Source organism: Prosopis cineraria, unplaced genomic scaffold (genome assembly GCF_029017545.1).
Source record: "Prosopis cineraria cultivar Desert tree isolate PC_DT_omini unplaced genomic scaffold, ASM2901754v1 PC1727, whole genome shotgun sequence".
Lineage (NCBI taxonomy): Eukaryota > Viridiplantae > Streptophyta > Magnoliopsida > Fabales > Fabaceae > Prosopis > Prosopis cineraria.
In genome coordinates, this window is record NW_026557052.1 from 1 (window position 1) to 12,046 (window position 12,046).

The 12,046-nt window shown below is 31.3% G+C and overlaps 1 protein-coding gene across 1 annotated transcript; it reads left to right on the plus strand.

The window, feature by feature from the left end:
• The first annotated feature begins 6,855 nt into the window (after positions 1-6,855).
• LOC129300738 (protein JASON-like) lies at positions 6,856-9,897 on the plus strand. The gene is made up of 6 exons (XM_054939321.1): positions 6,856-6,873; positions 6,941-7,089; positions 8,167-8,564; positions 8,609-8,835; positions 8,915-8,997; positions 9,689-9,897. Exons 1-6 carry the CDS (start codon positions 6,856-6,858, stop codon positions 9,774-9,776), a joined length of 963 nt encoding a protein of 320 aa, XP_054795296.1. The 3' UTR covers positions 9,777-9,897.
• The last annotated feature ends 2,149 nt before the right edge of the window (positions 9,898-12,046 follow it).

Below are 12,046 nucleotides of genomic sequence, written 5' to 3' on the forward strand. Positions count from 1 at the left end.
TGGGCCTTTCTTGTCATTTGCCCGTATTTGTTAGTAATTTGAACGCAGAAGCTGAGTGGATTCTTGTGGAAAAAATCGATTAGTGTTTGGATAATTTTGGCAAAAATCGATTTTTGCCCCAAACAATCGATTAAAACGCTATCCAAACACGCACTCAGACATTCCGTCATTCCCTCGCTTCAGGTACGTTCAAAATTCCCACAACGACCCAGCGACCAGCATCGCCTTCGTCATTACATCGCAGCGTTCTCTCACTCACACACTCTCTGTGAGTATCTTCGACTCCATGATATGCCCTTCGTGAAGCGTGAACTTCGATTTCTCTTCCGATTTCTACTGCGTTTTGTCCTTCCGATCCTTTACCAGAGCCATGGGTTGCTTCCTCGGCTGCTTAAGAGCCGAAGACGATGACGATCGCCTCCTCCCTACGTCTCAGCAGCACAAATCCAGGGTAGGGTTTGGAACTTCTCCTTCTTCACTCTCATTTTTCCAAGCATTTGACGAAACCTTCAGAATTTGTATTGTTGGAAATGTAGAATTTCCCTTCGTCATTTGTCTTGTACCGGAGTTTTAATACTATTTATGGCTTTTCTTTTCGTTGATCGCGTTGTGGTTCTTTCCTGCTAATATTTTCGCGTTTTGACTCAGCACTATTAGTTTCGTTCTTCTCTGCTTTTCGTTGCTGGACAAGTGAAAATTCTCTTTCCTTCCATTTTATAGTTCTGTTAGATTGATGGAATTTTCTTCATTGCGTTGTGGTTTTTAAATACCATTTATGCGTTTGCTTTTCAAAGTTATGAACTGATATGCCTCTCAGTATTTTGGTAAGTTTCTCTCGAGCACACCTTTCATGGCTTAAATTTCGACTAAATTGAGTGCTCACTTAATTAAGGCACTCAATCAAATTACGAGAGATGTCTAATTTTTTTATTTTTGGTGTTTCTGTTTTTACTGTTTGTAAACCAGGGACTTGTGACATCTCAAAATCCCCTATGTTTATTTCTATCTAAAGGTATTCCTGATGACTCACTGTTACCTCTTCCTTTAGGTTATCCTGAATCTTACCACTTTTCTTATGTTTTTTTTTTTTTGGGATAAAATTTAGCTTTAAAAAGAAAAGAAGCTTCGCGCGTCTTGGTAGGGACAATCTTGGTTTCGGATCTCAGATAGATGACAGGGGGCTCAAGGAAGAGGTACATTGTTATTTATAGTATGAAGCTATATATAATATCTGTTCTATGATTCTTCTTAGATTACAACTCTTACACTTCTAAAGTAGGAGCTTTAATCAAATGGCTTTAGTTTGTGCTCTCATGGACAAGTCTGAATTACTATGATAAATACCACAGAATAATGATAAATACTCGAACTACAACATGGCCGATTTTGAGAAATCATGCAAGCCACAGACTTCATCATAATCCTCAATCACTCAATGGATAATATTTGTGTTGAATCTTCAGCATCTTCTTACCAAGCTGTTTTGAAATTTCCTTATTACTTTTCCACATCAAGAGATGTTTGTGCTTAATAATTTCCAATTCTCTCTCCACCATCTTTCCCAATATATTGGGAAATTTTTCTGGCGATGACTGAGTTCCATGTTTTTTTTTTTTTCTGGTTATGTCTTGTATGAAGTATGAACTATTCACGCAGGCATTATGTGTAATTGCTAATATATGCAGTTTCAGTTATAAAAAACCTTTGCAAGAGTAGCAAATCAAACTAATACTATAATTGCGATATTCAACCAAAAAGAACTATAAGTAGCAAGAAATAGAGAATTCCCTGGCTTGTGGTTGAAGGAAGTATGGCAAAGAAATAGAAACGGAGTTACAGTAATAATAAAACCTTAGCAATATAGTAGCAAACCAACACTAGAGTAGCAACATTCAACCAAGAAGAGCTATAAGTAGCAACAAAATAGAAACACCCCTCAGAAACATTCAACCAAAAAGAGCTATAAGTATCGAAGAATTAGAAACACTCACTTGGCAACATATTAGCCAAAAAGAGCTATTAAAGAAAGCCAGAATACTCTAGGAAAATCTACTCAAGAGTTCTCATTCCATCGCAGAGTTATAACCCCTATCTCTGCTCCTTTAGTGAGAGATGGATCTGCTTGTAATGTTACTTTTCTTCCGCCCCACTTGAAAGTCATGGTCATTGGACTTCCTTGTATTGCATATGAGCCAAGGCTTCTCACCACTGACCACCCCCCACACCACGTCTGCAGTTCCTAGCTTAGTGGGAAAGAAACTCTGTTCAATCTCTATGCCTTGTGCTCTGAGAACAACTCTCCTGCTTACTTCTGACCCTTCAGCTTCAGGACCAAACCCAAAGTTTACCCAAAACCTTTCAGTCCTCTCCACTGGTATTTTAAATGCAGTAACCACTTCTTTTGAAATAAAATTGTGAGTAGCTGCTGTGCCAATCAATACAATCACCTCCCTAGAGCCAATCTTCCCAAGAAATTTGAAGCTATGTGGTTTGGTTGCCACAGTCTGATTCATTGGCAATTTTTGACTCTCTCCCATCACACTTTCTTGTTCCTCCTCTTCTTTATTTCCTCCTTGTCGCACATTTCACCTTCCTCCTCACCAAGTAAGTTCTCATTTGGATCCATAGATCTAGGAGCCATCTCATCAAATGAGTTGGATTTTGAGCGATTCCCATAACTCCTTCTGGGCAGTTTAACCTCCTCCATCATCTCTGAAATCTTGTTTTTATCTTCAATTTCCTGAGCTAACGACATCACACGATTCAAATCCCTTGACCCAATTGATTTCACTACAGCTTTGATATCATCATTTAGCCCATTGACGAACATGCATCTTAACATCTCATCTGGAATGTCTCTAAGGGATGCAGAGAGCAGCTCAAATTGCTCTCTGTAATGTGCTACAGTAGTGAATTGCCTTAAGGATAGAAGCTGTTCATAAGCTAAGTCGCCTTTAGTGGTCTGGAATCTTTCCATGAGTTCCTGTTTGAACATTTCCCAACACTGAATAGGGTTCCTAGCTTCCACCCATAGAAACCAGTTTAGTGCCTTACCCTCCATGTTCAGAGTGGCGCAAGCCACTTTCTCTCTATCCTCAATGCCATAGAGCATGAAATATCTCTCAGCCTTCAAAATCCAGCCATATGGGTCGTCTTCACCAGAAAAAATAGGAAACTCGAGGCGGTAAGCCCCCGGACAGTTGGCACCATTTCTCCGCTTGTAGATGCGACTTACCTATCTCTCTCTCTTGTTTTCGAGGAAGTGATTCGAGCATGTGCATTATTAAATCTCTAGCAGCATTTATCCTAAATTCAAGCACTCCGAGCTTCTCATTCAAGCTTGCCATCTCTGTTCTCACTTCACCCGCTTCTTGTTCTAGAATTTCGATCCTAGTACCCATATCGAACTGACCCAACCCTAGGATAGTAACAAATTAACAATGCAATGGAATCTAACTACAGTAGCAGAGCAATGGAAATACCTTTGCGATGTGGTTGAAGGACGGAAGTTCTCAAACTTTTACTTGGATAGCCTCTTACACTCGGCGTCCGGTTCAAGGGAGGAAAGAAAGGTGGCAGGGAAAGTGGCAGAGGAGAGACTCTTCGTCCGTTGTGCGACGTGGTTCCGAAGAAACGACGCTGTTTCTAGCCGTCAAAAGCATTCACACAATTACCACCATCAAAACTTTTTGGTTGTTAATTGAAAAAAAATAATAAATTTTTAAAATATATAAATAATAATTTAATTCTTTAAAATAATAATTTTTTTAAAATTTTTAGAGAGTTTTTTATCATTAATAAATTTTTATAAATTATTAAATATTTTTATTAAAGATAAATTATTTATAAGTTTTATTTAAATATTTATAACTTTTTTCTTATATTTTCAATAATGCATTAATAAATCATAACTTTATATGTTAATTTTTTATATGTTGTTACACTGTTATGAATATAAGAAAAAAGTTGTGAATATTAAATAAAACTTATGAATCGATTATTTTTAACAAGGATAATTTAATAATTTATATAAATGTATTAATCATAAAAAATTTTTAAAAATTTTAAAAAAATTATAACATTTTAAAAAATTAAATTATTATTTTATATATTTTAAAAGATTTTATTTTTCATTTTTTTTATTAATTTGGGCAGCCTTGTCAGAAAGCAAAATTTGCTTTTATAAAAGTTACTTTTTTAAAAGATGATTATGACAAAAATAAATTCCTACTCATGATAAAAAAAAATCTAGCCCATATCTCGAAATCTTGCCGAATTTCTAGCAATTAATTGGGAAATATAACTTTCGATATTTATACTTTATTAAATAGAAAAAGAGAAGATAATATCAGGATAAATTTATTTAGTGAAACTATTTATCAAAAGCATTCTCTCACGGTCACCGCCGTCAATACTTTTTATTGTTATGGGGATAGCTTTATCAAAAAGCAAAAGTTATTTTTACTGGTAAATTACTCTTCTAAAGATGATTATGATAAAAGTAAATTTGCGTGATGGAAAGGGGGGGGGGGAATCCAGTCCATATCTCGAAATCTTGCCCAATTTTTACCAATTAATTCTATCTCAACAACCTGTAGGAGATGGCTAACCTTGTCAGGTTTGTTTTTTTAAACCTGAAAATATTCAAGACTGGACTACTATTTTGAGGTATAAAATGATAACTCTAAAATTTAATATAAAAGAATTAAATACATACTACGTATAGTCATACATTAAAAAAACTCTAACCTCATTTGATTTTGATCATTCTGATTCTTTCTCCCACATCCATCGATTGACTAACTGACCAAGTACGCAGCTAGCCACCTTCCTTTCCTTACTCTCAACTATCAAAACTTAACTGATGATGCTAGCAAAGTCTACTTATCATCAAAGTTGATTTTATAATGTTACTATTTTTTATTAGATTTAAATTTATTGTTGAGTGGATTGATTTAAATTTATTAGATAGACTTAATGTTATGTTAATAATTTTTTTTAAATTTTAAATATATAATTTTAGATTTTTAACTTCAGCCCTGAGGGTTAGAATTGAGTTGTGTAAAATAGAATCCTAAAATATAATCAACTTTGAAAGAGTCTGTCCGTTTAAGCCCTAGCCCTTCAAGGGCCGACATTAAAAGCAGTCTCCAGCAATAACTAATTAAATAAATATTATCTGCAATTAACATGTACTTTTATATTAATTAATAAAAAATACTAGTACATACTTTCTCCATTTCTAATTATAAAATATTTTTAGATAAAATTTCACATTATTATTAAATATATTTACTACTTACTTTTTCCTGGCCACAATATATGATATCAGTTACTACTTCAATATTCCAAAAAATTAGGTAAAACTTTAATCTTTTAAAAAAATTTACTACATCTTTTCAATTATATTCTTATTAAATATCTTATATAAGTACCTTAATAATAATAATAATTGAAATGCTAATGCATCATTTTTGTCAAAAATAAAAAATAAAGTGAAAGTATAGTTGGAAAAAATAATTATAAAAATTACCTAATTCTTTATAGTTTGAATTAAACAGGATTTTTAGAAGATATTATATATTGTAATTTGGAGGGAGTATATTTTAATGATTTTGGGATATATTTCCTCTTATTTTTATTATACTAGGCTGCTTTCTATAAGAATGTTTTAGTTCTTAATATAAGTTACTTGTTTTATTTTAAATATGCCTCTTTTTGTTTCTAAAATTTTTGGTATCTCAATGACGTAAGTATGTAACTAATTTTTTTTGATGATGTGAGTTTGTTGTATATGACTTATTGTAAAGATAGAATGAGTACTTTATTTATATATATATATATATATATATAAGTTTTGCATGCACATATATTCTTAAACATATGTGTGTGTGTGTTTCGGTAAACATATTCTTATATATATTTTAATTTGTGTGTATTTATGTTATGGCTAGAGATGTGTTCAATGATTCATTCACTACATGTTCTATTGTAATAATAATGGTAAAATAAGTTATGATATGCTTTGGCTGGGATCAGTGGGTGAAAATGACATCGTTTTTGGAGACACGCCTACCCTGCGAAGTGTTTTTGGGCGACTTGTTTACTGTTATGTTTCAGTTTCAGTGTTCTTTTTAATAACACTGCAGATTAATTAATTTATATTTATATAAATTATCAAATTAAATTCAATAACTTCAAATAAGTGTTTAAAGAAGCTACTTTTCCAAGAATTCCATGCTTCCATCTTCTTGGCTTCTAATTAATTCTAATTTTGTTGGCCAATTCTTGAGTTTTAATTTATCTGGGCTTTAGTCTTGAGGCCTAAGTGATCTGTTTTTAGACTTGTTAAATTGGATATGGATTCAGAGTGCATAAGTATACTTATTTAATAAGTATTTTAGTTACAGCAATTAGACTTCATGAATACTTAAAAATTATCCATATACATTTTTTAAAAAAATTCAAAATAATTCTTATGATTAAAGTATTATTCACATATGCTCTCCTATAAAAAAAATTTAAGATTTGATACTTTCTAAATATTATATAACAAAATTTATTATAATTGTTTGATTAAATTGAATAGTTGTTATCGTGTTATATAAGACACTCATTAAGTAAGTAGACTTAAATCATTCACTGGATCAAAATCCTGCAAGGTTGGGGTCCCAGCATAAGCATAGAAACTAAACTCACTTGGATGTAACCTTGTTGGAATTTTCCTGTAAACTTGTTCTCAAACTTTAATGCAACCAATTTATGATGAATAAACAATAATATCATTGCATATAAAACATTCTTGTGGATTCTGTTTTGTTTATATAATTTGACTTGATTATTGTGCATATAATTATGACACTCTCTCTACAGGTAACGTCTCTGAAAACCAGCGATTCCTCAACGTCTGACAAATTGAAAGTGTTACCTCGTGGAAAAGATTCTGAGTCTTCAACGTTTCATTCTTGCCTTCCCCACATCTTTCGAGAAACTTCAGCTGGAGGTTCAATCTTCGATCCCTGCAACTCCAATAAAGTTTTGTGAAGAATGGGAAAATGGCAAGGATTCTTCAGCGCGTACACCTTGCAGGTAATATATATATATATATATATTTATATCGTTCTCTTTTGAACTTTTTTTATGCTGATATTGAATAACAATGCACAAATTGCAATGGACAATTCAAATTATCTCAAAACAAAACAAATCTGATTAACATAATTTAATCAAATTAGTTAAATTTAGGTAATGCATACGTGCTTATCAGCTTATGTACTTGGGCCACATTAACCGATCAACGGTGTGCACAACATAGTCTAATAAACAATTAATATGATTAAATGAGTTTTAGTCAGTTCTCATTGCAGGCTAAGCTTTCATCTCTTATGACACAATAGAAAAGAAACTTGGTTTTTACTTTTAATGACAGGTTTTTTATTATAAGAATCTAAGAAACTGTCTACCTCCGGTACTTAATAGTTAATGCCATGGGATAAGATGAAGTTAACTTTCTTCCTTTGTTTTTTTTTTTTTTTGGGGTCCTTGATATAAGATGAAGTGAGAGTAATTAATGCTTCTTTTTTTTTTTTCATTTTTACCCCTTGTTTATTTATTGTCATTAGAATTCTAGGGCAACAATTTACTATAATTATTAATTACAAAAAAGGATAAAATTGGAAAGTTACATATTATTTTTACAATTTTAAGGTTATAACAATCATTTCTTAATAAACACAAAGTTGAATAACCTCATCTTATATTAAGGACTGGAAGGTGTAGAAATGATTTTCTAGAAGTGCATGTGATATGGGATTTCCACCAAATGCTTCTTGTCTATTTCTTTTGGTTTTATTTATCTTTCACTTTCAACATTTTTATCAGAATTAAGGAAAACTTAAATCTTGTTAATTTGTCTAAAAATTCAACAAGTTTTCAACTTTACTTCTATTAAATATGCATATCTTAAAAATAAAATATTATACCATTTAATAGGAGTGAAAGGATAAAGATTAATACAACAATCATCGAGGCCTATAAATAGGATCTAAACAAATGTTCTTTCTATCCTATAGTAGTAGGACCAGAGGAGTATTTGGGTGTCTGTCTGTGTTTTCTGAAATTACTTTTGACAAATCAGATTTTAATTATAATTTTTTTTTTTTGCAGTTCTACCGTTGGACACGATACTCAATGTGACTCTCACTGCTCAAAGGATGAAAGAACGAAACAGAACATTCATACTGTACATGGCACTTGTGGCAATGAGGTTGAAATTGATGCAGCGAGGAAAAGCAAGTCATTACGTTTTGAAGAATCTGAGGACGACTTGAGTTCCCGTGGAATTAAACAATCACCTCATCCTACCCCATTAAAAATATCTGATGACATGCAGACACCTGGGACTGTTTACCCTGCCACATTCAAAAATCAACCAAATGGTCATAAGCCTCGAGTTATTATCAACTCCCAGATTTTGTATTCGGATAACCATCTGGCTAAGAGCATCTCTCAGTGCGAGATACTTGAAGAAGAAGAAGAAATTGTTCACCTTGATCAAGACTCAGGTGAGCTGAGTAGTTATAAAAATGGGTTAAAGGAAGTTTCTTATGAAATGAATGCAAGGTAGAAGGAAGCTTATCAGTTATTAAGGAGGAGAGACACAGTGGAAAGGAGACTTCACATGATCAGATTCCAAACTTATGCAAAAGTCCTACAGAGAGACCTGTCCTTGGGATGGTTGCTGCTCACTGGAATGAAGATGAGAAGCTTCAGATTCCATCCCCAGAGTCTTGGTATGACAATGGCATACCAAATACAACGAATAAGTACAAGGAAGTATGACTTTTCCTGTTTATTTCTTTTAAAAAGTCCAAAATCTAGATTCTGCGTTTGAGAAGTACCGATTTGGTTTCAGGATCAGAAAGTGAACTGGCGTGCAACACCATTTGAAGAGAGGTTGGAGAAGGCATTGTCTGACAAGAGTTTTATCTCTCAAAGGTATCCCTTGTTAATTTTTCTTTTCCCAGGATTGGTCAAAGGAACCAATTTAAATAAACATGGTACTGCTTCTCTTGTTCATGCTACTGATCTTCTAATTAAATATACTTTGCCTTTTTTGTTGAAGGGGTTTGGTTAACAATATTTCTAAAGATTTGGTTGTTGATAGAGTACAAAAGCATTATGCAATCATGTAGCCAATAACATTTAATGGGATAAGGCTTCTTGTTATTAGCTTTTTCACCTAAGGATTTCAACTTTTTTGGAGTTTGGTAGAGATTATAGGAAAACTAGTCATCTAATTCTAACTCTAAATAAAAGCTAATGAATAGTTATACTCATCAATTCTCGGAGCTTTTATGAACAAATGGTTTAGTATGAATCATTCTACAATTCTGTTGATGGAAATTCAATTTTCATATTTCACCAAAAAGATACATTCTGTACAAGGTTTAGTGAGCTTGTACTTCCACTACATTGGAAGCCTGCTCATTTTTTGTTCGAATAGAGTATCAGAGATCATAATTAAAGTATTCGGGTACTTTCGCCTAATAGATGAGTAACTTAAGCTCATGAATTGAAATGATTCTTGATATGATAGTTACTTGCTGTCAATTTTAATTTTTTAGTCCTCCTGGTGAACGTTCGATTTAAAATGTGATTCTTATAATTTGTTATTCGATATTCACAGGAACCATGTATGTGGAAAACTAAATACCTTTGAGAACGAAGATACTGAGATATTTCAGCTGCAACCTTCAACTCCTCCAAATCTGTAGTCTCTTAATCTCGTTCTGAAAATTGTTGTAAATCATCTTCCCATTAAAGGTGGCACATATACATCTTTCATGACGATATTTCAAAGGTAATATACGTTGCACACAGTGGGTGTGTTTGATTTTCCGCGAGATAAAATTGATTATGAAAAATTGATTATCAAACGAAGTTTCAAAATATTTGATTTTCAAATGAAATTTTAAACAGCCTCTTTCATAATAGAGTTTCAAAGCCAAAGCGGAATTTATGAAAAAAAAAAGTGTTTGGATGGTTTTTTTTTTTTCAAAATGGAATTTCAATGACCAATTTCATTTTTACCTTTGTTTATTTGTTATGATTTGAATTTCTAGACATTAATTTAATATGGTTATCGATTGTAAAGAACAATAAAATTTGAAAGTTATGTATTTTTTTTCAATTTTAAATATATAATTAATATTTTTTTCGTTCAAAAATGTAAGATATTTTTAAATGAATTTTATCCCCCAATAAAATAGTTACCTATTTTTAACTAATCTTATTTTTCTATATTTATCCCTATTAAACACTCTACAATAAATATAAAGTTATTATTAATAGGGGCACTTTTTAAAAAAAAGTAATGATTACACCAAGATTAAAAATATCTTACATTTTTTAACATTTAACCTCTCAAAAAATATCTTATATTTTTAAATGGAGGGAATATTTTTTAATAAATGCAAAGTTAATTAACTTCATTTTATATTTAAGGGTGAAAAGGAGTACTTGACTGAACTGGCCTCATGGAACCTTTTTTTTTTTTTTGGGAGATTGTGAGATTTCAATTTCAGTATGAATGTATGTGAATTTTTTCTATTTTAATATTTTTGGTCATTTTATTATTTTTTGTAAAATAGAAAATATTATTTTCCTTTCTAAAAGATAAATTTTACTGAAATTTACAAATATCAATTTCAGAAGATTTAAACCGTGAATATATATGCTGCAATACCATATAGTATTATAAGGAGAAAGGTAACATATTTATGGCCGGTCGGCCGCCCATGCGTGTGTCTATCTCTTTGTATGGTATTGTGTCCAGATATGCTGCAGAAATTATTAAGTGGCTGTGTTGACAACGGAACTTTGAGGTTAGAATTTAATGAGATTTATTTTTTCTAAAAACTAGTTGCTATATAGGTGCATTGCAATAGTGATACATTTTTTTAATAAATTAGGCAGGCATTCACGAATAAGCCATCCTATTATATTTAGCAGTTGAACAAGTTGTTTGAAAAAATTATATTTAACATTAATAATATTGAGTTTTGTTGAAACGCACTTGATAAATGCTAACGAAGTCGATAGCAAATGATGAGCCTAGAATAGAACGACTAATAAGAAATAATCTTATTCTCAAGATCCAAAAGCTTAAGATCGAGAAGGATGAGAGCTCTTTTGATAATTAATTGTTAACCCAGTAATTTAGATTATATACGAGATAAGAGTTTAATTTCTTTTTTTGGGCTAATAATAATTAGCCCTCTCTATAAATTACATAAAAGTTTGACAAAAAACATTTTTTATAAATTTTATATGTGATAATGTTTTTTATATGACTATATAGTTTATAAATCAATCAAATTCAAGCATTGTCGGGTTTAATTTGATATATATTTTGTTAAAGGTATTTTCTACACTTGACTTCAACTTTAAAATCTCTTGCTTAAACTATTATTGTCTCTTTCACTAGTACAAGACAATATATTTGTTTTTGAAATTCAAATTAAATATACTTTTTCTAATATTTTGAAATTATATAAAGATACTTTTTATTGTTGGACATTAGTACAAATTATCTCTTAACTTTATTTAGGTTATAATTTTTTTTTTCAAAATTTATAGATAATTTTACTGCAGTAAAAAATAAATTTGTGTAAATCTTTGTAAAATCACAACATTTTCTTAAAATACTGCCCCTAAAATTTTCTATAGAGCTCCCACCTAAAAAGATTTCAAACAGGCAAATTCAAAATATCAGGTCATTCGCTCCGTAAATTTTGGCACCATAAAATTTTTTTTTTAACTCTGTATTTACCTTCTCTCTTTGATAATTTTGCAATGCTCTAGTTTTATAACCCTTTCCTGTACGTTATGCTCATTTTAACTTTTGACTTAATATAAAAAAAATTAAGATATCAGGTGTTATTTTTCTTTAGACAAAAATATCTGGTGTTATTTAAAAAAATAAAAGAATTACAATCAGGTCCAATATAAAAAAAATTATTGTAAAATATATTAATAATTAAAT

Bases quoted from the DNA above. Each gene is read 5' to 3' on its own strand.
- LOC129300738 (XM_054939321.1), top strand. The intron at 7,090-8,166 runs GTAATATATATA...TTTTTTTTGCAG, and splicing joins TCAGCGCGTACACCTTGCAG to TTCTACCGTTGGACACGATA. The intron at 8,998-9,688 runs GTATCCCTTGTT...CGATATTCACAG, and splicing joins AAGAGTTTTATCTCTCAAAG to GAACCATGTATGTGGAAAAC.